The sequence below is a fragment of the Physcomitrium patens genome, chromosome 20 (genome assembly GCF_059467195.1).
Source record: "Physcomitrium patens ecotype Gransden chromosome 20, ASM5946719v1, whole genome shotgun sequence".
NCBI classification, from domain to species: domain Eukaryota; kingdom Viridiplantae; phylum Streptophyta; class Bryopsida; order Funariales; family Funariaceae; genus Physcomitrium; species Physcomitrium patens.
The window spans coordinates 5,995,112-6,021,520 of NC_143429.1; the positions used below are offsets into that span (position 1 = coordinate 5,995,112).

The window sequence follows — 26,409 nt, forward strand, 5'->3', positions numbered from 1 at the left end:
TATATCTTGTTACAGTTAACATCCATTACACATAAAAATACTAATGCACTAGCAATTTCAACATACATATATAGTAAATGTATAACTATACAATGAAAAAGATTGTAAGGCCATATTTCCATTGCTACACTTTTTAATATAATATAAGAATTTAACTATTAATTTGATTACATATGTGATACCAAAATAAATTCCTTGACACAATTTTTTTTTGCGCATCTATCTTCAATTTGCGTAACTAGCAACTATTCTTATGTCTTCTTATTGGATTACACCTATAAGACAAATATATTTTGTATGCTTTTGTTGCATGTTTTAGATGTGATATTAATATTTTTTATGTTTTTTTCTTTCTTTTATTTTTTAAAGAAAAAAAAAATATTATATTTGAGCTCTTGAGAAATTTTTTTTTTGTTAATGAAATCATGCTAAAGACCTTTGTTAATAATCACAAACTTACATTCATGTTTGCATTGCAATTCATTTTTCTTTCATTTACAAATCTATTCTATGTGTGGTATATCAACAAGAATATTTTGGCATACTATAAATGCAACTTTTTACATGATAAATAGATAATCTTCTTGCACAAAATAGAACCAAGTCATAGAGAATCATACAAAAAAAACTTTTGAAAAGAGTTAAGAAAGATTTAGGATAAAATATGAGGTTGATCAATTGAATGTTATTGCTTACATTTTTGTAACTTGGACACTTTTAAAAGATTACTTTGTTGCATATTTGTCCTCTCAACATCTCTTTTTTGAAAAAATCAATATCTCTTGCATAAAAAGTAGTCATTTGGCATTAAAATAATTATTTTAAGTATTAAAATTTGATTTTTACAACATTCATTATCATATTGCCATATATCTTGATTACCAAAAAAATTAATTAAGGACAAAGATTGGAAATAAAAAGACACAACTTTGATTAGGTATTGATGAATAATTTTATAATTTAGTGGTAAAATAGATATTATATTTTACATTATTGAAGGTTTATGCCTTGTTGCCTAAGAAAACATAAAAAGAAGAGATGATATTATATAGCATGATTTACAATTTGAGAATACATTAGATATCTAACTGTAGAGAGTTTAGCTTTAATTTATTAGCTAAGTTCTAATAAGTGATTTATTCTTAATATAAAGGCCAAATATTATATTCAAAAGATATTCTATTAATAAAACCTTTTATATTTAAGAAGACTTATGTATAAAGATTTTTAGAGCATTAAAAAATTTCCTAACATCCTTTAATATATCAAATCATAACTAATCATTTGTTGATAAGTTAGATTTTCAATAATTTCAAAGAAAATCTATAATCTCTTTTCAAAACTTATCTTTATATCAAAATTTTATCATAGCTTTATATCTAATTTTAGTATATATATATAAAGCCTTAGCTTCCAAAAATCCCTTTATTTTGCATAAATTGCTCAAACTGTAGCAAAATTCCTTTAAAATATTTTTTTCTACAATTTTTTTCTTCTCCTTGAACTTAAGAATTTCATATTTCTTGATCTAATTAATAAATTTTTCTTAAATTTCTAAAGAATATAGCATTTATCTTTGAACTTTACTACCAAAAAAAAAATAGACCATAACTTACTATTAATCGTCTAACATCTTAAAAACTCCAATAGGTGTTCTAAATCCCAATTTATAAGTACATAAGTATTATTTTTTTAACCTCTCAAAAACCCAGCATTCAAATGCCACAAAAATTTTTATATAGCTTAATAGCATCATAATACACATTTTTAAGGATTTTGAGCCAAATCTTATCAAATTGCTTGAGATATAGCTCAAAATACAACCACTAGCAAATTGAGTCACTTACTACCCTTAGATTCCAAGCATTGACTTCAACTTCTAATATCCCCTTGATCCTAACTTAGAATTCATTGAACAATATATGTAAAGTGTATTAGAGAAAGTATTCTCTTCAATCTTAGTTGCCAATCCTTCATTTCTTTTTGTATGTGTACATTATACTTCAAAGAGTGACAGTAGGTGAAAAATCAATACCTTGATTTTGAGCACCTACATCTCCTTTAAGAAAACTCCAAATTGTACAAAATTTTCACCAAAACCATATCCAAAATCCTAAACTTATTGATCCTAGCCTCCAATGTTCAAATGTCCTCAACAGAATAATCCTAATTCCTAACAAGACCTTGATCAGCCTCTTTGAAGGCCATTAGGCATAATTTTTGGCCAATAGGAATAGAGATTTTTATCATCTATCTCCATTCATCCATATGAATGGCTTTACTATTTCTTTTAATACCAAAATCCTTTTTTATCTTTTTTTTAATAATTTTTACATAATATGTGCCTTAAATATCAAATAAAAGAAACAAACAAGATTTCAAGAGTCACCAATGTCTAATAAAGCTGGTTCTAAATATATAAAACTATTATCAGTATAAAAATCAACATCAATAGTAGCTCTTTTAGATTAAATACTATAAAATAGTAATCTAACCACATTTTGTAATTAATTAAAATCTAATAATGTGGCTCTCTCTACATTGTATAGTAAATTGTACGTTAAATATATATGTGCATTATTTTCATATGGTAGCTGAATTATAATACAACAATATATTCTAGATATTTTACTACCTCATTTGAATAATAAAATATAAATCTATTTAATAATTCATATTATAAATCAAAAATTTATTTTTATAAAAATTAAATGATAAAACAAGATAGTTGAATAATTTTGATATAAATTAAATCTTCAAATATATTATAATTTTTTCGTCACAAAGCAACTAAATTTCATAATATATTTCATAAATTTATGAGCAAAAATGATTCAATAATTAGAGAGTCATTTAACACAAAATTATATTACATAATATACATCTAAATGTGATTGTTGTAAGTTTATTATGAACATAAATGAAGCATATTATAATATAATAATGAATCAACAATAATGATTTAGTTAATATACTTATTTTTAAATAACATAAAATTAAACTAATTCCAAAGTGGAACATAGGAGAATGATAAGTAGATTATTATTTTTATTCAACTATAGAGGGCTACAAACATAAAGAAGAGAAGATGCTAAAGAAAGAGAGTGAAGAAAAAGAAGAGAGAAGGAGAAATACTCAACTTAATTAAATTTTATAAAAAACCAAACATTCCATATTGACGCTTGAATTTATTAAGCATATTTTGTTAGAAGTAGTAAATAACCTGAACTAGACACAACAACCTCTATAATTAATACTGGATTTTATTCAAAAAATTAGTAGTCTTTAATAAGAAAATAGTTTTATTTGGCTTATTACCTTTGAATAATAGATGGGTAGTGGATTGAGCTTAATCATTTGTAGATAATAACCCTTAAAGTGGTATTCATTTGTGACCCTATTTTAGAATAAATCTACACAACTTATAGTAACAATTAAAAAGAACATGGAAAACTCTAAAGTTTTCTATTGTGGATAAATAATGTACATACTAAATAGAAATAGAGGCAATATCTAAAGATTAACATATATATGAAGATAATTCTTAACACTATATTCCTAATTGATATTGCTACATCCTATGTAACTTCTACACAATTTAAATTGACTACAAAATGTAGTTCTATATTTAAGGCATATTTGCTAATTCAATATTCAATTCCAAGATTGATCCAAAATTATAAAAATAAAAATAAAAATAATTATGTTTTTGAAAATCATATGTATCTATATATATATATATATATATATTATAATTTTTGTAATAAATGCAATTTGCATTTATTACAAAAATACGAATTAAAGATTTTGGACGCCAATGTACTCTTTACACCTTACCTTTAACTATTGCGATGGATAAACACTGTAAGTGTAAAACAAATATAGCGTGTAAAAAACTGAAATTACTCGACCCATGTCCACGGAGTAATCTCCGCCGCGCCGCCACGCTGGAGCGCCAGTCGGACAGGCCATCCGTGAAATGCTGAGCTGGCAGGACGGTGGTGGCATGGGGCCCACAATAGGGTCGCCCTCAAGCAATCCAGCCCGCCAAATAAGGCCCGAATGAGAATGACCTTGTCTAAGATAAGCACTAGGAAGGTTCCCAAAGCGTGCCATTTGAAACGAACTACGGGAACAGGGTCAAAGAGGGGAACGTGACGGCGCCCTTCCTTCAGTGCACCCTCTAGTCAACTGCCTCTCACGTTCCCCTCCCTCTTCGCATGTGGGAATCGGGCTGCCCGCAAAACGAAAGTAGGTTAACCAGCCCTTGGCCATTTCTTGGCGGCTCATTCTGCTGTCGGGGTCAGCCGAGGTGGAAAAGTAAATACCAAAAAGACCTTTCTAAAGTATTCGAAGCTGCCCGACTTATAGCGCAAGTGTAGGGGCAGTGATCTTTTCACCTCGTTCACTATTCATCGACGACTGTCATCCACCGAATGTTCATTCATTCTCGTTGACTTTGTCTACCTGGGGAACTGCGCTGCGCCTTCGGGGTTATCAAGGGGAGTGGGATAGGGTTGCTTATATTGGCTTGACGGTAAAAAAACGATATGGGTTTAATGCCAGAGAATCAAGTGGTCCCCTTCTTATTAGTTTATGTTTAATGCTGATCCCTCATTAATCTTTTATGCGACTTCTTTTCTTTTTTATTACTTTCTCCTCAATTATTGCCTTAAACTTTCAGGAGTTTTGAGCAGAAAGTTGTGATTAGATTGCTTTTTAGGTGATTTTGAACAGAGTTGACGTTGACTGGGTAAGCTGGTGCGTTTGTTTCAGTCGACAACTGGTGGTTTCTGCTCATGAGTTGGCTTTTGTGTGTGTGTAGAGTAGGGCCGAAGAGGCCTGGTGCACTATGATAATCACCGTAGGTGGCAGTCTGATATGGCTCATGGCAGCAAAAAGTTTGCTCTACCCAGTAGAGCGCAGCTATTTCGGGAGCAAGGTCAGCTCTGGGTATTATGTGTGGATTTTACGTGTGTATATGAAATGTGGTCGGTGTGCTTGTAGATGCGTTGGCAGCTTCAGAGGAACAGTATGTGAAACAAATTCACTGCTCCTTTTTATAAAGCAAGCAGCGTCGTAACTGCTAGATTGCTCAATTATGGAAGGGCTTCGGAATTACAGAAACTAGACCAGGTTCTAAGACTACCTCGGTGAAAGACCTGCGGGCACAGCTAAACCTGATTTGGAGTTGTTTAAACACCTGGACGTTGCATATCATTTGAAAGATGCGTGATTGCTCAAATTAAGTAACATAGTTCTATTATTGTTATTATTATTATTTCCTATTTACTCTGAGGAGATAAGATTATTCAGAAAACCATTTTTGTCCCGTGCAATTGCTGGACATTGCATTTTAAAGCAGACTCTGCACTAGACGTGCACAAGAATTGGATCATCTGGGTCCTTGACTGGAGCCAGGATCAGATGTAGCTCTAGATTTAAAGTTGATATGCAATCCCCATTGCATCCGCTTCATTGGATATGGTAATAGAATCGAATTAATCTCCCTCAGAGATAGCTGGACTTATAGTCTCAGAATTAGCCTTAGAAGTATTGTCAGGTTTTTCCATCAATTCCGGACTACGGCTTAGACTCTGGGTCTTCGATTCTTGTACAAGAAGAGGGGTTGCGTCGACTTGAGGAGGCTCTGGACTCAGGCTGCCTTGGGCAACATGGCTTTGGCTTGCACTCAAAGCACCACCTCCCACAGGACTGGCAGAAGTGCTCCGAGTTTCCTTCGGTGGAGGTGAGAGTTTCCTGCTCTTGCTATGAAGAGAGCCTTTGTGGGGATCTTTCGAAGGGTTCATGCGGTCTTTTCTAGCCGGAGAGCGGCTGCCAAAAGAATTTCACTTGCAAGTCAAGTTCTAAGACTGGGGGATGACACATGCAAAAACTTAAGAAATCAACATAATGCTTCTTTGTCCCCTCATAAATCCAGTACTGGATTTATTTATGCATGTATTCATGTCAGAAACACAGCACGAAGGTAAGAATCAGGACAAACCTGTAGCTGCGACTTCGACTCTGGGAGAAACATTTGTGAGGTTTGCCATGCCCCCGAGGAGATCGGGAGCGAGAGCGTGAAAGGCTGCATAGGTAGAGGAATCGCATTGAGATGACAGACGAAACCGTACTCAATGTAGAAACGAACAGCAAACCTTCAGTAAATTATGAGAAGGTAATCTGAACAAGAATATCATAAGATATGTAGCCAGTAATCAATGAAATTACAATCCTGCAACTTTAGACTTGGAAAAAAAGGGAAGCGAATAAAAGAAGACAAGCATGTAAACCTGCTATTTGCTAAGGCGCTGTCTCGGCAGTTACGCTCAATGTGGCCACGTTTGCCGCAACGATAGCATTTGTCCCTCCAGTCACCTGCTTTGCAATCTCTAGCCCAATGACCCTCATTTCCACAATTGTAGCAGCGCCCAGTACCAGGGGGCGGGCCTCTTCCAAGGTATTCTCTAGCCCCGCCTAGACCTCGAGGTCCCTGTTCCATCACGCGCTACAATGAAAAATCAGCAAAGGAGCGATGTTATTGATCCTATTCAACTTTGAACGAAAAATGAAATTTATAAGCGCAGTCAATAAGAGGCTACATGCTATCCAATTTTGGAGGTCAGGTCATCTTAAATCAAATAGATACAAAGCGTGGTTGTGAAAACAAGACGGACCAGAAGCAATCCTGATACTCACCCTCCTAGCAAATTCTACAATCAGTCGACTTCCATCCAAATCCTTCCCATTCGTATAGTGTCTGGCATCATCAGCATCTCGGGCATCCAGAAACTCCTGCAGTGTGCAATAGAGAAATTCAAAAGCAATGAACACAACCAAAAATGGTGACAATAGCCACTATGAGAAAGCTCATGGTCGTTTCATCAAGATATACTTGCAGCAAGAATATCTGCAGCTTGATGATAACAATGTATATGTACTATGTATGATGATGTACTAATTATCAATATCAACAACCTCTATCCCTGATTTATCCATCACCACCAATCCTGCAAACTAAATGTAGACATATTGTTTCTCCAGTGACGAATCAACGTCACTGGATCTCACAGCAAAACAAACGTATGATCTTTCTGAATGAAACTTATCTAAAGTCGTTAAGGGGGGAAAAGAAATGAAATGGAAGACTAAGAAGAAGAAGAAGAAGAAGAAGGCAGATAAATGCAAAAAAATGCAAAAAAAGAATCAACACTGACTGACCAGTGCTCAAAATCTAGTTATCACAGTGTGGTGCAGTGAAGAGATAATAAGACTATGAATGTTACGTATAACTTCCTAGAGAGGAAATGGGAGAAGCGCTCTTACAACGAAGGCGAAGTTATGCTTCATATCCACGTCTCGAACTCTGCGTCAAGGGGCGCCAAAAAGCAGCGCACCACGTCAAGAGCATTGTACGAGATAACTTTGTTCAGAGGAATCACATCCCATTTTCTTTTCACCCTCGTCACTCCATGGACACACATGTATGTATTCCTCATTCATACACACAAGGAGGATGCACGGCTTATGAAGCGCCTTTTCTGCCTCCCCTTTACCCTCGCAAGCTTAGGCCAGCAATGCATCGAAGACCTCTCACCAAAGACCTCCAGGCCACATGAGAGCCCACCAACCTTCAAGAACATCATGCAAGTAATTACAGCTTAGCCCTCCCCATCTCAGGACCAGCAGGTGGCTTGAAAAGATCCAGACATTTCTGAATAGATCTACTAGTCATGGGCAAACTGACAATGATTTAAAGGGAGTTCCTCATGTGTTTTGCAGGTTTTGAAGTAGGTCTCACGGAGACTTCACTCACGCAAAGCTGCTCAAGAATAGTAATCAAAGATCTTGGGTAATAGTCATTGCAGAAATTGGTTTTTAGGAGTGCTGCGAATTGCATACATGCTGAAGATGTTGCTCGGTAACGCGATGGTCTAAGTGTCCATGCTGGTCGCGTTAATTGTAATTTCATATTAAAAACATTCAATTCCACACAATTGGATATGCAGCAATGTGTAACGAACAAAAAGTCCGAGGGAGAGGTGTTTCTACAAAGATTATATTATTTTTTTGGAAATAAAGGGGTATTTAGATTTTATCCATTAGACCGGCGCAACTCAAGTCTTCATCAAGGACTTCCTCCAAGCATGTTCAACTCATCCATTTCTACTGCGTCCTCAATTACCCTGTAAAGCCTCAATAGAAACATGAAAACTCATCGAATAACGGGCTCAAGCATCCGCGTAGAAGCCATTTATTGCACTCATAAGCAACGAAAAAGACGAGAAAATTAAAGAAACATCTTTTATTTGAACACGTATCACATTCGCTGAACCAAGAATTAATACAAATGCTTTTGACCAAACTCGCCTCTCAAAAATGGCGGCTCTATTTTTGCTTAACGCAAATAGCTACTGAACGACAGTGGAACTAGGGCAAAATATTCTCTACTAATATCACCAACCTACAATTGCTATCCGCAACTGACTGAATGCGCAGTTCAACATTTCAAACCGACTTCAGATTTGAATAAGTTCGAGGGGCTCAGGAAGAAATTGGCAAAGCACCCTGATCAGGAGGCTACCTTTCTCAGGAGATGGGACAATTCTTGGATGGCAAATTGTTTTCTAGGTACCAGAACAGACCAGGCAATTAAATGGAATTTTAGAATACCACAAGGTGGCCTGATTGTACACGAAAGTGTAAGTCTTAGTGAGTAGATCTCTCACTTAGGACACTTACTCCGCCTATTTGGTATCAGGAGCTGAGTTGTCAATCCTTGTATCATGATCCACTCCATCAATGCATCGAGAAAAACCCCGTTTGTGTGTCAAAAAAAGAAACAAAACAAAAACAAAAACAAAAAAGAATACGTTCCAGGGGTTATACCTTCCATACTTTGTGAAAAGGTCCTCAAGATCCTGACTCCTTGTTCTGCTGGAGAGCCGGCCAATGTACAAGCGCGTACCGCCTGCATCGATAAGTCCGGCATCACCTCCCCCACCTCGATTGTACAGATTGCTACTGAGATAGGGGTCACCACTCCGATAGCCTCCACCCCTGTCAGAACGCCTCTCTCTTCTGTCGCGATCATGGTATCGAGGCATCTTGCACAGTCGATTGCACGAATAACTGAGGACTCACAACAAAATACAAACCTTTCAGGGCATCTTCCCTAATTTAAAACGGTCGAGGAAGCACACTAATTCAGTCGGTAGACTATGGTGCACGAAACACATGCATGGCATAACCCTAACATATCACAACAGACGCATTGATCTCACTTCTATTATTTCTTGGTCACAATCTAACTTCCATTCGATCAAAAAGTACAAAAAGCAAAACTCCTGGTCATTGCAACGCACAGTTTCCACTGTGACAACATGCATTTCAACATCAATCAACTACACAAACCATTGATTCAACTATTATTCATGAATCCATTATGGAATCCTTTCACACACCCACTCACTCAACTGCTCTCCATGAAATCAACAACCCCCTTAACTTCCTAAGAACTGATCTCTCGCTTTGGAGACCCAAAAAATACATTGTCAAGAACCACATGCATACAGTCAGCCTTCGATGCCGCCAAACAACGGCCCCACCAATTGGGCATTTAAAGATAACAGGAACTTGGATTGGTGCACGTACGTACCAGTGAAATTGCAGGATCGTTGGCGCTGGCTGTGGATGGTCCTAAGAAGATCGAGCAGGGCATGGAAGCTGTTTGAACAAAGCAAGGAGGGCGAGAGAGAGAGAGAGAGAGAGAGAGTCACTTGTAGAAGTCTGTCACCACCCACATCCTCGTTTATCCCGCGTGTCAACGGAATGTGTTTAAGGCGAGATGGTAGCTACCTGCTAAATTGATCAAGGAAGAAACCCTTTCATATCCCGGTGTTGTGCAGGTTATGAAAGTATGAGTCATCCTGGGTGCGTGGAGTTTGGTGGCCCGACGTTTCGAGACCTTGTTTCAATCAGCTCCACCGACAAGCTTCCCGAAGTGGGTCACACGTCACAAATTTTGCGGTGCTTTCACGCACGACCTTGTAAGGTATAGTACACGAGGAAGATGTGGTCTGTATATTGGGTATTTCTATTTTTAAAAAATATTCCACACGTTATTACGTGGTTTCAGATCATTAGGTTACATGCAGGACTACTTTGATCTGACAAGTTTCACTTTCAACAAGTTATATGGAGTTCTGCAGTAAACAAGGGTCAGCTATTGATGCATGTAGTAAAAGGAAATGAAATTAAATCTTGTCATCAGAATCTCGTGTGTTAAGATAACCCTATACCTGTTACATTGTCCTTCCAGGTGATATTTATATGAATGTTTAGGTTCCCTTCAACATCCATCTTTGCAGCGTCGCCTTCGATGACAGTGAAAGCTTTAAAGCTAAACAATTTTACACTCTTGGGATGTATCGAGGTTATCCATGCACCGTGCCTCTCAACCCCTCAGAAATCAAGTTAAATTACTTTAAAAAGAACTTGAAGATCACATGTTATAGAAGATCTGTTCACGAGATAAGAATAGTAGAGTTGGCAGAGAAGAAAAATTCAATATAAATACAAGATGTTCAAAAAGGAAGTCTAACACACTTTCCTCTTTTACCAGCTAAGTAATTACACAAGGAGGTTCCTCCCTTGCAATACCAATATACATCTGCTATACGCCGACTAAAACTATTTGACAATTACCTCTAGAACTGATTTAGATGATTGAGGCTTACTTAAGCAGTAAAATAGGCGATGCGGAAGAACCAAGGGACCATGAAGATCACAATCACGGATGCGATTAGTGAGTTTCTGATTAGCTGATTTGCCCACAAGTACCTAAACAACACAGAAAAGCACTTGCAATTACTACTAGCAATTGGGAGCAAAACACAGAGCACAAGTAACACCATATTGTTCCGGCATTGTGTTTCGCCCTCGATCACTACTAGTAAGCGGAGATGGTTTGTAGGGCAAAACACAAAGCCAGAATTTTCCTTGAGCATTGTTGTTCCGGACATTGAATATATACCCTGCCCAGAGGTGTTGTCACAGGACACACTACCCAGGGCTCCCTCATTGACGTCGTCTTAAAGGTATGCGCCACGTTAGAACCTAAAAGCAGCTAAAATTTGATAACCATGATCACGTCAACGCTGAGCAAACTGATGGCAGGCGATACATAAGTCTCTATCCAAATCGAAACATACAGCCGTGTCATCAAAATCAGGTGTTCCACAGAAAGACATTTCGATATGGAAAGACACGAAGAATAACTCAAAATGAGATGTCGCAGAATATGTGCCCCAAACTAAATGTTATACTTCAAGATGCGAAATAGCCACGGAACAGTGCAAATCACAACAAGAGAAGCCAGCAGTACGTTTCGCACCAACTGACGCCGCCAGTAATACCTAAGCCTCGACATAGTTGACACTCCGACAAATGCCATGTATGAGTTTGGTCGAGCTCCGTCAGCTTCCAGATGTGCAGCAGTGCTCTCCACAGGCTCAGGAATGTGCACGTTCTTCGCAGTTTCACCACAAATCTCGCATACTGTGTTGCCGCGGATCTTGAACCATTCTTCTGCGCAATCACGATGGCAGAGAGCGAGGTCTTGCTTGCAGGCACAACCAAGCTCAATGCTTTCACTATTTCCAGTGAGAAGCCCCAAGTGACACACCCGACACACCATCTCTCCATCAGCTGCGTCATCCTTGGAAGCATTACTAACGTGCCTTCCCTCTGATTTCGGGCCAAGTTCAATATCGTCATCAACAGAACCATACTTGGAGTTCGGATTCTTCAAATCTGATCCTTCTCCTTTAGCCCCTTCCACCAGATTTACAGTATGAAACTCCCTGTCGTTTCTATTGTGTGGAGCCTGATCAATTCCAGAATCATGAGGTGCTAGACTAGCTCCAATCCGTGGAGGATTTGCGTTGACTGTGGCTAGCTCCAATGCATTCTCTAACGCCGGATCACCGTGAAAAGATGCCCTTTCAGAGGCTTGTAACGGCAAATGCTCCACTCGACCATTCATATTGACTATAATTCGGTTTTTCCAGTTCTAGTCGATGAACACTATATAGGCCTTCGTACCTCAGAACATGTAACTTGAACGTCTGTGAACATGTTGAAATTTTGTTATTACCAGACTTAAAATCATTCTTGGCATTGCTCGATCAGCTCCTGCTAACAATCTACGAGAACGCGCAATCATCACAAGCTACGGTGTCCTTCACTAAGCATGTTGTCATAAAATGAGGAAACCAGCCGATGGTTAAAAGCCGGTTGCTATTCCAAGAAATCATGTTCTCATTGAGTCAGCATGTTACCGATCAAATCGAGATCTCTACGTTCAAAGGGGTTTCTCGAACTCAGACTACACAACTCGGAATGAACTGAGATGAACTGAGTTTTTTCTACCATTGAACTTAAGAATAACATTGATTGCTTGAGCAAGCACAAGGCCTCGCACCTTAAGCAACCCTATCCCGACTTACGTTACATTCGAGTTCTAGAGCACCAATATATTCAACCGTTACTTTGTGCGCATGATTACAAATGTAATACACAACTTTCAACTACTGGCAGTGGGTAATCTCAATTTCTACCTCCTATCAGTCAATGCGACACAGCTTATTCCATGTCAAATTGACAAATACAGGCTAGAGAGACGTAGAACACAAGATACAAAACCTGCACAGAAGAATACAAGAAAAGGTAAAAGAGTCAGGAATCCAAATCAACGCGAATCGGTTGAAAATTGAGCCGAGCAATCATGTTCTCAATCCTACCACTGTGAAGTCGAAACCAAACCCCAAAGTCCTCGGACGAGAATGCCACTCAAAACAGGCGACATGTGATGAAAAAAATCTCATTCTCTTCACAACGGGTGCGGAGCTTAGGAATAACGATTTCGCTAAGTGATCATCCCTAATACATTCTGAAAAATTAGATCAAGAAGATAGCACTCTAACAACTACCTTACAAAAACGCACAATACAGAAACCACCGACCACCGGCAGCTGCCAAATTTCCAAAATCCTCTACTCCTCGGGTAGCCTCAAGGGAAGAAACACCAAAACCTCGAGAGAGCTGATCAACTCGACTAAGATTCTACAGGTATGTCAGAAAAATGTGCAAATTCCACGACGGCCGGATAAGTAGCAGCAACCTACCGTCGGTGAATGACCCCCAACCTTGAAAGATCCGCAACGTCTTTTCATTCCAAGACCCACAATCCGTAGCCCACCACACCCAACGCCCGAAATTGTAGCTATTCAACCGGCCATTCACCCCGAAACCACGAGGTTTCCAAAAAAAAAAAAAAAAAAAAAGAAAAAATAAATAAATAAAACTCAACAATCCGAAATCGAAATGCTAACAATCCAGAGAGCAGGAGACAAATGACTCCCCCGCTCCCAGCGAAACCCACCTTTAAGGAAGCCGATGTGTCCACCACTTCCTCACAAGCACCTGGCAAGTCGCTCCACAAAAGTAGGTTTGATTTTCACAGAACCACGTTTCCTTGACCCTCAGCGAACTATCTGAATCCAAAGCTTTCCATCGCACGATGGTATCATCTCATCAACACACTCAATATGTTGTTATTCTTTACTTTTTCCTATCAATCATTCGGCACCAACCACCTCGCGAGGCTCGGTAGCCTTGTGTGTCTCGCAGCCTCGTCCTCTTCCGTCCATGCTTTGAATCTAAAAACCCATGTGGGCAACTGCGTAACAGTGGTCGCAGAAGTACACCTTTTACCGAAATCGATGCGTGCAATAGAGTATCGATGTCGGCACTCTTCATTAATCGGCTAATTTTAGCAGACCCAGCGGCAATTTTTTCTTCGTTTCCCACCGACAGAGTCGAGGACGGTAACCCGCCGGTGGGTCGGAAAGTACCTGGTGGACGGTACTGGTCCCCCGCGTTTGGGGTTCTGTTCACACCCGTGCTTGTGGTGGTGCAGTGTGAAACCTCACTTTTCTTCTTGCTCCTAACAGGTCTTGGGATCGAATCCTTTCAACGTTATTCGAAAAGCCGCTGTGAGCGCGTCCTTACTGTTGTTACATCGAGTCATGCAAGCCTTGCGGGCTTACAGCATGCACTCCACAAAAGTCCTACACCCTCCCCACGTAATAAATTAAAATAATAATAATAATTTTTTGAAAAAAACCCCATGTCACAACTTAGAATAATAGAAAAACGAAATTATTTTAACTTATTTTTGTTTGAGATTTTATAGGCTGTCTTTTCGAGTTCCTTGTTGGAATGTATGTATGTGTTCGTTTTTTTCTTCTGCAAAAGCTTTAAATATACTGGCTTATTCTTATTCTTATTTTGTTATCCTTTTTCATTAAATATAAAGAAAAAGTGTTTAAGGTTTGTGTTACATATATATGTATTATGTGCATATCATATTGGGAGGTCATAAAGGAGAATGATTGACTAGAAAGTGAATTTTAAAGAATCCAAAAATTAGCTCCAAAAATTCTATGTGAACATTAAATGATTCTATTCTATTCTAATATGATTTCATTCTATAATCATTTAATTGAGTACAAGTTATTCTTTTTTCTTTTCTCTTTTTTGTAGTTATTCAAGCAGACAAATTAAAAAATATTCTATAGCAAGAATGTTTTGCAATGTATTGTGACAAATATGATCCTTTATTCTTTAGGTCCTAACATACATGTTTCTAATTAATATTTACCTAAGTCACAATACCTATTGTATTGTATAAGATTTTACAATCCTAGGCTCCTATTTTCAAGTAACTCTTATTCTTTCTTGCTACAAATTTCCAAGTTAGCTTTGGATTACTTTTGCTCATTGTTCTCATATGTCTATATGTGAATAATTTGGAAGTAATCTTGCCACATGCTAACATTTAGATGAGATTTGGGATTTGTTGTACTTCCATCCAACCATTCTTTTATATTACTTGTTTTTTCATGCTTAGTTTTGTGACACATTAGGCTTTTATTTTGAGGTTCTTATAAAAGTAATAACTCTTTTGAGTTGGTATACCATCTTCATTTTAAAATTATCAATGTCCTTGTTGATTTGTGTTTCTTTTTTGATCTAACTTAGAATTTTCTTAAGCAGTTTTTTATTTTTATATTAACTTATTAAGCTTGCTTTTTTGTTGCACTTGAAGTTTTTTCTTTTGAAATTTTAAGTAACTTCATACTACTTGACTTAGGATGTCATACCAAATTGTGTTTGTTTTTTTTTGTTTTGTTTGTTTTGTTTTTTCTTTGTTTTTTTTGTTTTGTTTTTTTTGTTTTTTTTTTGTTTTTTTTTTGTCACACAAATAATTTTGGTCATTAAATCCACATTTAGACCTTATCTTAATTTAAATCAATTCATTTTCTTCATAATATTCTTAAGAGTATTATAGGAGTTTTATTATAATAAAATTTTATTGTTAGAATCTTCTTAATTTGATTGATAATAACAATTGCTAAATAATGCACTATGTATATATTAAAGATAATGTTTATCTTTAAAATTTAGCCATTTTCCTCTAAATTTCAAGTAATTATTATAAAACTTTAGTTCTTGAATTTATTATTATATATTTTTAAAATATTGTGTTTAATTTTATATTCCTATCATTCATTGTATTTTTTTATAATCCATACAAAATTATTTATTTATAAAATATATATATTCTTATTACATTTTTAATATTTAAAAAAAATAGAAATTAATCATTATCTTCTTGAGTCTATTAATAAACATAAGATTATATCATATTTTTTATTTGAATAATATTTTCATAAATTCTAAATAAATACATCTAAATTATACTTTGACTACATTGAACCTTCAATTCCTACTTTTTTTCATTTAAAGATGTAAAATGAAGATATAGTTTTCTTAAAAGGATTTTAGAATAATTTTTAATTTTTTAAAATATTTAATTTTTATCTTATATTAATAATTTTATATATGAAGATATTTTATTTCTAAAAGAATACATATGGTTTAATTTTAGAAATCTGTAGTATAATCTAATATTATATTTTTATTTTTAGAAGTTATAAGTTTAAAAATTATAATTCTTTTATATGATTTAAAAAATTAGATTTAAAAGGTGCAACCATTGAATTGCATATTATAATATAAGCACTTATCTAGTACTAATTCTTATATGTTACTTCTATTTATTATCCTATTAGTTCAAAATAATAATCTAATGAAGAACTAATAGAAGTTGGACTATAGTTGGATTGTTCTTTACATATATATTTTTAAACATGTAATTTTTTTATATCCAAGTTTTAAATAAGGCTCTAATTTTACTTACTTCTATTATAAATATTTAATTAGTTTTTTCCAGTTTTATTCCAAAGCCTCTAAATAGATTGTTAATGCTTTTAATATCTAAAATCTTTTTAAATAATTTTTTAAATCCTTTATAATTTATAATAAGAGCCTTTATAATACTGAGTTTTACCATCTTTAATACCACATATAAAAATCCTAATTCTTTGCTCTATATTTGCCTACACTTTATGTACATCCACAAATATGCCTTTGATTAATGTCTACCTTTGTTTTCATGTCTGTTGCAATGTACACGTTTTTATAATTTTGAATTCATGCTTCCAAGTCACTTCTATCTTTTCTTGTAACTAAGTTCTAATTTAATGCTAATTGATTTATATATATATATATATATATATATGCTTACGTACCTCTTTATAGATTATTTAAGAATAATCCTTCTATAATTCAATCTTTGGAAATAAGGGTCCTAACTTTGAGTTTGTTGTGTCTTTGTTCAATCACTTTTTATGGTAATCACCTTATTAGACTTAGGTATGTGTAGTACCAAGGCTTATACTTTAAGACTCTTACAAGAACAAAAATCTTATTGAATCATTACATGTCTATGTATGTAAAACAAAAAAGATTTTTTTTTTCATTTTATTTTATTTTTTTTTATAATAGATATTATTTTTTTTTTAGATAATGAGATTTATGAAGTTAAGGACAAGAATTATAATAGTGATTAAAGATCTAATTAGAAAAGATGATTCATCACAAATCTTTCTTAGTGTATTTTAAAGTAAATTACTTCAATTATTATTAGAATTTATAAATAACAAACAAAATAAGATTTTGATTTTTCAAATTAGGCCTTTCAACTTGAACTAAAAGATAAATCTTATATAATTTTATTATATTCAAAAGATGTAAAAGTAGCTTTGTAGTAGCTTCTTATATTATTATCATACAAATTTCATCTATTTAGTTTTTTTAAATAAATAAATAAATAAATTAGGTGAATTAAATTTGGTATTAAATATTGGTTTTATTTTTTATATTTTTTTATATAAAGTTTTCTTGTCAATCAATACTAAATCAAGGTTATTATAGCTTGAGTTTTTAATTAATAAAATATTATGTTTTTGAATATTTTATTATATTATATTTTACTTTCATGCTTATTAATAATAATAAAGAACTCTATCACTTACTTACTTGTTACAAAATGTTCCAAGATCTTGTATGTCATATACAATTAGATTGTAATATTTATACTTTTCTCTAAATACATTTGTACATATTCCACTTGATTGTTTGACTTATATTCCAATGTCATATCTATGAATATAAATATCAATATAGAAGATATTATTTCTTAATATATGTAATGGAGAAAACAAAAATAAAATATATTATTATCATTATCAAAAATGAATATTTATATTACATTTAAAATATGATACTTTACACCATATAATCATGCTTATGTGACCTTTAATATTAAGTAGATGTATTTGTAAAACTTGTAGAGTTTTTAATTATTTCTTTAGTATGTTAATATTGAATTCAATCTTAACTCACAATAATACTTATTGTACAAATTGTAAAAATGACATTGTCCCCTTGTGCAATTTAAATGGGCTCATACAAGCCAATGCACAAAGCATACCTCATTTAAATTGATGAGGTTCAGAAGTTACTCTTTGTGATTAATGGTATTCTTTGATAAAGACGTCATAAAAATAACAGGCCTCTCGTCAAATAGCACACAAAACATAAAACACACAACAAAAATTCCAAGTATCAGGGTAGAGCTATAACATCTCTAAAACAATAAGTCGAGTGATTTTTTAGTGATGGATGTAAACTTTGAAGGTTAAAAAAATGTCTTCTACTCATAAAGATGAAAAGATGAGAGGGGTTTTGAAAACTTTCAGTATCTGTTATGTCTGAACTTACACACAAGGAATCATGTGCTGTGCAAAAGTGGCATTGCCTTAAAACATTATGGATGTTGTTCTGAAGCGGTATTGTTTGGTTGTCGACCACCGTGCAGAACAAAGTAACCAACACCTGCAAGCCTAGAAAGGGATATCAAAGAGGAGTCGGCATGACCATTTGCTTTGAACCCAGTAAAACATTATGGAGCTACTAGAGCCTGCCTGTGAGCTATCGCAGCAAGTGAGGAGAAATGTGTTCTCTTTTATGTTCTATAAGCAGAACATTACAACATTTTAATTCAATACCGCTGATATAGGTAATGATTCAGAAAATTTCTCCAAGCATCATGACAATGAGTTGAACTGCTGTGGTTAAGAGCTAAGAGTAGCCAAGTTGGGATATATTGTGAAGGTTGAACCTGATTATTTGTTCACCGCTTTTTTTAAATTCAAGAGGTTGATGTTGTGAAACTTTGGTGCTCATTCTTCGGATGTTACTCTTCATTGGAATGCGACTTCCGTGAGCTGCAACAGTTAAGATTGAGCGAGACTGGGATGGAGGAAGTCGTCTCAGTTCATGCGCTGAGTTCATCTCGTCTCGCAGTACCGCTTCAACCTCTGCCCCATGGCTCTCTGACTGGCAAGGTAACAGGGAAAACTGCCGCAGCTGCTGCAAGAGTTTGTACCATCTAGGTATGTAAGTTTAACACAGTAGTGTGGTTGAATAATAACGAACAAAAGCCTCGTTACAAGGTGAAAATGCGTCACTATACACTCTGCATGTTGATGATTGAAACGCGCATGTATAACACTCCTTGTAAACTAGGAAAAAATATGGGTGCACTTCTATGGCTTCAGCTAAGGTAATCATCGCATACAATTATCATGCGAATTTCCTAGCAGACAATAGGTACCTCATGACCACACTAGAAAATGATACCGCTCATGAATCCGTCCCTAATGATATAAATACTTCACAACTCCTATGCAAATAACTTGCACATCTACTATCTTGATGTGCACGAAATAGATCGCTTACAAGCAAAAACTTCTTGCTTATCATCTCGATCTCTGCAACACGGTTGAAACAAGTCATAAACAATAGCCGTACGAACAGTTTCAGTGGTTACAGGAAAAAAATCAAAAAACAAAAAATACCCTTATTCATGATGCATTCTTACAAAGTTCCAAGATAATTGAAGCCATCTTCATGACTGAGATTACAACGTAGTTTCGGTACGTGCACATCTCAAGCATGCTCTATGCTCATCCCATCACAATGCGATTCAAGACCAAATGATGTAGAATCGAATTTAACCACGGTTCAATTCAAGCATCATCTGAAAAATATGACCATGGAAGAACATTCCAACCACTTACTTTAATCCTAGATACCATCCTATTCACCTAGTGAGGAACCTTCCTGCACAATTTGAGTAAGCGAAATAAATGTCATACCTGTGTTTCTTTCTTCAACAGTTCGACAATATGGTAATAATATAAACCTTTCCCAAATGACAGCGCAACATCAAGAGCGCTGTTTCCATCCTGTTATAGAACATATCAAACAATAAGCTCAAAATTTCCTTCGATGCTGCGAAGCTAATTTTATCAATGAAAATGAGTAACAATGATAATAAATTCACCTTGTTTTTTATCCTAGTGTCAGCACCCCTTGTAAGAAGAAACTTGATAATATCTAATCGCCCACTTTGGACAGCTATGTGAAGAGGTGTCCACCCTTCCTGCAGACTCAAGAAAGTGAGCAAGTCAGCTTAACCTGCTCCTCCATAATGGTGACAACAAAACCCTTTTGGGTTATGTTTCTGAGAAATAACCCACGCACTCCTAAGTGACACGTTATCCGTGCTCAAGATACTTGCTCTTAAGTCATCAAATAATCCAAAACACATGTAGCAGACTTCTTTATATCACATGCAACACAAAGGAAGAAAAGAATTCATGAACTTTGCGACTGATTCTAACAAGTAAACATACCAATGCACAAGAACTGGTCTTCGTAGATTCTAGAAAAGACAGTCACATGACGAACTGCAATACAATGAATAAGAATTTAGTTCATATTTATTGTAGGTTGTTCTCAATACCACCATATAGTGCTAGAATAGGAGCTCACATTGTCACATGCGTTGACGTCAGCATGTCGTCGCAGCACAGCTTTCATGGCATAAGTGTTGGCACAACGAATTGCATAATGCAAAACACTAGCCCCATCCTGAAATCAGAAAACCACGTTCGCAGTCAGATTCACAAATTTTCGAGATATTACTACAGATAATCATTCACCCGGATACTCTGAAGAGCAGAGACCGTGTAGTGCCAACCCCACATTTCTAAACCTTCTATTGACACACTTTGAATCTCCGCTGGTTACTAAAAATATAAACAATGCGACTTCGAGCCTGATATGTTATATTTTCTAAAGCATGCAAAAGGCAGAGCTCAGAAATTATGAGCAAATATTGCCAGAAACGCTCAGAAGCGACACAAGGAGGAAAGTTGATTACTGATGTCTACGAAATTTTATTTTCAGCATTCATTCATTTGAGGTTCTAACCTTATCGATTGCTGTAGCATCTGCACCAGATTTTAGCAGATACCGAACCATTGTATCCCGGCCACAAATGGCAGCCCAGTGCAAAGCTGTCAATCCGTCCTAAGAGACATGCAAAAGGCAATGCCTCCTTAGTAGCATCCTCTGAACCTTGCAAAAATGTATGACGTGCCAGACAAAAATATTCACTAGAAATTCAGAGGTGGCATCCAGAGAATGTCGACTTTTTAATTAACGAGCGCAAAGCTCCAGAGAACGGCAACTCCAAAGATTCGTTGGTCCACAACAGCACAACTTAAGCAGCAGAATTTCAAGAAGATTTGAATTCATTGAGCTGAGATGTGAAAATTACAACCCAAAGCACAAATGATTTCTCTTACATTCTAGAAATTTAATCATAATCAAGCTTGTGAATGGTAACTTCAGAAGACTGAATTAGTTTAAGTTTTCCAGTCTTCTGGGTCGAGCGACGACTGCAGAAACTCAAATTGATTTTGTTTACAACAAGAGAGTTGAATCAGGTATGTTTTCCAGTAAACCTACCTTGTCTCGAGTATCGACGTCAATACTGTGCTTCAACAGTAAGACTACATGTTTGATTTGTCCTGATCCAGCAAGCGTGTGTAAAGGAATCCACTTTTTCTGCAATGCATCACCAATTGTCTTAAAACATTTGTTCGAGCATGATCCTATAGTACATGCAACTCATCGGCAATCAATTCAGAGCGTCTGTAAAGGATGTCTGCCATGGTTTAAAATCAACAAATTGCATATTTTGGTCAAGCTGTTGTAAGTAAGAAAGTGTGTACTGAAGAAACAGGCTTGATTTCAAGTTATCTTAAAAGAATAGGATAAGTTGGTTCTTCAGTCTTCTGTTAAATCCTCTACTGTTCTATTTAATACATAAAAAGTTGGACGTCTACTATTCCATGCAAGTAAAATCACACAAATAACTAACGAAGAAAAAGAACCTTTAAAACACGTTATAAGCTTATTTGACATCATCCACAATTTTGTAATCCTTCAAATCATTGTACAAAAAAGCCCTGGAAGGTTAACGGCCCCTTACAGAGGTGATTTTTGACAAGTCAACAGTGGAACTTTTGGATTGATCCCATTCCTCTCCTGTTGTCAGTTTAGACGACCCCTGGATACAAACAGCAAAGCCTCAATCAATAATCTAGATTGTGACAACCCAAAATCCTAAACATTCTCGTAATAAAATGTAAAACCAGTTACTAATAAAATGTTATCGTCAAAGATGACAAAGGAATGTCTAATAATAGTAAGGAAGAGCTACAAAGATACTTAACCTCATACATAGACACGTTGCTGACTAACAAACATACGGTATAATAGTTGACAAATTCGCATAGAGCAGCAATCAAATGCGCACACCTTAGTTGCAATCAATCGACTTGCCATTTCCTGAAACAAAATCATGATTGAGACTCAAAAATGTTAACATCTCAGAACGGCTCAAATGAGTGCATGTAAGCAAAGTCCCTTGTCAGAGAATGGTTCCTTTACCCATAAAAATACACAAACACCGGAGTTAGTCCCTATACAAACATGAAAGTTTCAATGTACCAAAACTATATACAATGTACCAAGCATTGTGTATCAACACAAATAAAGTATCTAAACTTATGATCACTTCCGACTAATACACAATGACATACCTTCTTTGCCAAAGTGATAAAGCTTTCGCAAAAGGACTGCGCCAAATCTAAAGGAGTATTTCCATCCTGCTCATCCAGTATTCGAATCCGTCACTCTTTTTCTGATACGTAGTTATAGATAAATATATATTTTTGGGTTCATATTCGTAACAGTCAGTGAGGCAAAGATTCGGAACTAAGCACGATAAGGTGTTGTCAACATGTATTGCCTTATTGTAAACGTCAGTGTCGGCACCCATTGCAAAAAGAAGATGAACTATGTCCGTACGCCCGCTCTGTGCTGCTATATGAAGCGGAGTCCACCCTTCCTGCAAATCCACAAAATAAAAATAAAGAAAAAATAAAGTAATTTCAACTATGAGCCGCAAGCAATCTCATAATTTTTACAGAGAGTCAAACCTACCACATGCATGTAGACATGATACCCTCCGCATGCACATCTAAGAGTCTAAGATGAGATTTTTCTACCTGCACTAAGGTTACTGATATAATCTTACATCTACTGTAAAAATGGAGTGAATAAGAAGGATTATGGTACAGACGACCCACATTGTCACATGCATTGATGTCGGCATTGCTCCGAAGCAGGGACTTGATTGCAAAGGAGTTAGCATTACGTGCAGCATAATGCAAAACAGTAGCCCCGTCCTGCATATGCTGGACCCTGATCAGATTCGAGACAAGTCACACATTCGAATAATCTCGTAACCATTCGGACAGGTGAGAGTAACAATTGATAAGAATAAAGCAACAAGTTTCAAAGAACGCATGTATACTTCTGAACATTTCACATAATGTTTTCATAAACCAACCAACCAAAACTGGATGTTCACAAATGATGTGTTTTTCGCAAGGATTTCTGAAAAGCTACCTGTGGAATTTAATTTACAAAGTTACTAACCTTCTCTTTAGCCGTAAGGTGGGCATCAGAGTTTAGTAAATACCGAATGATGGTATCTCGTGCACCACCGCGAAGCACAGCCCAATGCATTGCCGTAAATCCGTCCTGGTACATAATAGACCACGCAGGAGCTCACACACAATTTCATGATACACTCTTGTGTATCTACTTAACTGGTTTATGTTTACAAGATCAGACAGTTAACGGACGGATAATCATGTAGTAGTCAGTTGAATTCATACCACATCTTGTGCGTTAATTTCACCTCCACGTCTCAAAAGCAAGTCCAATCTGTTCTTTTGGCCTGATGCAGCCAATGTGTGCATTGGATTCCATTTGCTCTGCAAAGCATAAAGATCAACTTTGCATCAATTCTTTGCATGTTCCGGTACAAGAAAAGAAACAACAATTTTTCATTATTTGGAATAAATCGCACTGAATGAGTCCAAGGATTTCTTGTAGGATAGCAGCTAGAGCTTCATGAAGTACTTTCGACAGGAAATGTATCAAGTTAAATTTTTTGTAGCAGAGTTACTCTAAATGGAGAATTAATGAACCAGGCAGCCCCTGCATCAACAATTGAGGATAGATACAAAACTTTTTCCTTACACACCGATACTTGACCGCTACATAAGTGAATTCCTTACCAAAGCCCTTAAAAGTGGCACATATACAAAGCAGAGTATCTGTCACCTGAAACCTTACCATGATTTTAGCATTAACTGTTTTAGTAGATATTCCTACTGGTGATTGTTGCTCAAGTCTCGAACTTGACGAGGTCTGAGCCATAGCCTCAGCAGGTGCGTTACCCAGAACCGAGCGAGGGTTTTTGGATGTTGATTGATTGACAAGCGTAGAAACTTCTGCGTCCCAATAGGTGTTCCCACCATGTCAATGTAGTCTACAGCAGTACTTGGCTTTCCAAAAAACTGAATACTTTCAATAAAATTCCATGATCAACTCCTGCAACCTCAGTTTCGGGAACGTCATTGGACTGGCATTAATCAAATAGCCTCGATCCTCACGCTGGTAGGATGTCAATAGAAATGTTCATTTAAACGTAACGAATAATTCAAATGCAACACAGCAAATGATAAAACTTGTCTCGACATGTCAGAAACGGGACCCCTATCTCGAAGGAAGTGATCAGATAAATCTCAAAACACGTTTTGAGCCATTGAAAACTACATTGAACAAAAGACTCCATTCAAAGGATTCATACGATATACTCTGCCTTATAGAACGACGCTTGGAACTCCACAGTAATTAATGCAATAAATAACTTGTCGACCATTGTCGTTGTTGTTGAGAAGTAAGGAGGCAGTAACGCGTCGAGATCAATAGGTAAGAAATAAATTGTCTGAAATAAAATAAAATAAAATAAAATAAAAAACAAGTGAAAGTAATCTCTCAGGAGACCATTTTGTGTCAAAAAAAAATGCGGCAACTTAATCATAAATGCAAAGGCTTACCAGATGCTTCATTGGACAACAAATCTCGAGATAATGAATCGTTGTCATTAGCAGGGCCCTCGTTGGTTGTATTCTCTGGAAGTACCCGAGTAAAGGACTTTTCCATATGCACCTTTCTGCCGACTACTTGGTTATCCAGAAGCATCCGATTTCGCTTCTGCCTTTCTTTAGCTTCTCTTTCGAGGCGGTCGAGGGCATCTCGTCTCCTCTGCTTCTTTGTCCTACTCAGACCCTCCTGAACTGGTTTCCACTCTTCTGGAATCAATCCCGAAGATTCTGCGACACAATTATCATTTCTAGAACCAACTTCTAGCATTGTAGGAGCTGGAGACGGATCCTCAAAAATCCCAACTTCCAAGTCGAACATGCCTTTTATGCCATTTTCAAAACCTGGCACACTAACTCGCACAAAGGTACTAGAAGCAATGAGTATCGAATTTATATTACAAGAATCTGTAAGAAAATCCATAACTAGAGTACTTATCAAGCAGTCCGGAATCACAATGAAAAAAACGCACTCACAAGCACGAGGTCCACGAATACGAGATCTCTCTGTTAATCTGTAATTCCTAATTTTAGCAATGAAACAAACAAGACTGTCCGCCATTATGCCTCAACTCACTTTATCAGCTCCAATACAATTTGAGCAGGTAAAGACGCATGGATGCAATTCAACAACAGTCCAAACTCGAGCTCCATTCTCATGTAACACATTCACAGATCCCACAAAGCGAGATGACTGCGCAATCATCCACACACAAGCAAACTCTCAAACAAAATTGGCGCAAATTGCAGAAAATCCTTCTATCAATTAATCGAGAAACCAAAAATTGAAGCAACTGAGTCAAAAATGACATATCGAAGCTCCACGAATCTGCCGGCTCACTCACCGTGCATTCGAAGACGACGAGGCGACGCTCAAAACAGATCGGTGCAGTGGTTGAGGAGGAAATCGCAACGGGAAACGAGCACCGGATTGAGGCGCAGAGGAGGAAGACGCGGTGGCAAAGGAAGAAGCAAGAAGGAGGCCGCGGCAACGGTGTGGCAGTGCGGGCGCGGCTGCCATGGCAACGTGAGGAGGAGCGGCGAGGCGGTGTCCGTGAGCGAAAACAATCGAGCTCCGCAACGCGATTAGCACTCCACCATAGCTCAATCTCTCACTCTCGCGCCCTCTCTCTCTCTCTCTCTCTCTCTCTTGCTTGCTCTTGCTGAAGCTCGGGTCCTCGTCCGCAAGACTCCGGCACCGACGAGGAGAGTTTTTCGCGAACAGACGAGGCTAGAGATCATTCTGCAGCGATAATGGCCTCAAGTGCAAAGTGTTCGTCAGGCATCCAAACTGGGCCTCTCAATTGCACTCCTCCCCTTCCGATCATTGAATAACTTGTGTCGGTGTTACTTCGGTGGATGGGGAAAAAATAATTAAACACTTTTTGTGAATTCTACTTTTTATTTCGGTTTTTTACTCCGAAAATATCTCTCCTCGTGATAACTTTTGTGTGGATTTCATGTGAACTCCAGTTGGCATTCTCGCAGGTAAAATATG

At 36.5% G+C, this 26,409-nt stretch overlaps 3 protein-coding genes and 1 long non-coding RNA gene across 6 annotated transcripts; 1 reads left to right on the forward strand and 3 right to left on the reverse strand.

Moving 5' to 3' along the window:
• Nucleotides 1–5,217: 5,217 nt before the first annotated feature.
• LOC112273426 (uncharacterized) lies at nucleotides 5,218–10,329 on the reverse strand. Of its 3 annotated transcripts, none has more exons than XM_024502196.3 (7): nucleotides 9,662–10,329; nucleotides 8,893–9,110; nucleotides 7,330–7,369; nucleotides 6,703–6,798; nucleotides 6,297–6,496; nucleotides 6,008–6,091; nucleotides 5,218–5,835 (listed from the first exon to the last, which is right to left on the reverse strand). In XM_024502196.3, exons 1-7 carry the CDS (start codon nucleotides 9,722–9,724, stop codon nucleotides 5,502–5,504), a joined length of 1,035 nt encoding a protein of 344 aa, XP_024357964.1. In that variant the 5' UTR covers nucleotides 9,725–10,329; the 3' UTR covers nucleotides 5,218–5,501. The 3 variants fall into 3 exon arrangements, with proteins under 3 accessions (XP_024357964.1, XP_024357965.1, XP_024357963.1); XM_024502197.3 differs by having other exon boundaries at nucleotides 6,297–6,511; nucleotides 8,893–9,135; XM_024502195.3 differs by having other exon boundaries at nucleotides 6,297–6,511; nucleotides 9,662–9,806.
• LOC149987271 (uncharacterized) lies at nucleotides 9,937–11,962 on the forward strand. Its single transcript, XR_016498839.1, has 2 exons — nucleotides 9,937–10,057; nucleotides 10,325–11,962. It is a non-coding gene; the product is annotated as an uncharacterized LOC149987271 (long non-coding RNA).
• Nucleotides 11,963–12,542: 580 nt separating this feature from the next.
• On the reverse strand, nucleotides 12,543–14,196 carry LOC149987272 (uncharacterized). Its single transcript, XM_090245086.1, has 3 exons — nucleotides 14,192–14,196; nucleotides 13,448–14,011; nucleotides 12,543–12,708 (listed from the first exon to the last, which is right to left on the reverse strand). Exons 1-2 carry the CDS (start codon nucleotides 14,194–14,196, stop codon nucleotides 13,627–13,629), a joined length of 390 nt encoding a protein of 129 aa, XP_090101212.1. The 3' UTR covers nucleotides 12,543–12,708; nucleotides 13,448–13,626.
• A 4,074-nt stretch (nucleotides 14,197–18,270) lies between these two features.
• LOC112273694 (uncharacterized) lies at nucleotides 18,271–26,391 on the reverse strand. The gene is made up of 18 exons (XM_090245087.1): nucleotides 26,380–26,391; nucleotides 25,757–26,142; nucleotides 24,867–25,264; nucleotides 24,100–24,254; nucleotides 23,637–23,735; nucleotides 23,395–23,499; nucleotides 23,043–23,141; nucleotides 22,703–22,801; nucleotides 22,494–22,559; nucleotides 22,210–22,239; nucleotides 21,881–21,958; nucleotides 21,355–21,453; nucleotides 20,815–20,913; nucleotides 20,374–20,472; nucleotides 19,883–19,981; nucleotides 19,695–19,784; nucleotides 18,656–18,906; nucleotides 18,271–18,369 (listed from the first exon to the last, which is right to left on the reverse strand). The coding sequence occupies exons 1-18, from the start codon at nucleotides 26,389–26,391 to the stop codon at nucleotides 18,294–18,296; spliced, it is 2,340 nt and encodes a 779-aa protein (XP_090101213.1). The 3' UTR covers nucleotides 18,271–18,293.
• Between the last annotated feature and the right edge of the window lie 18 nt (nucleotides 26,392–26,409).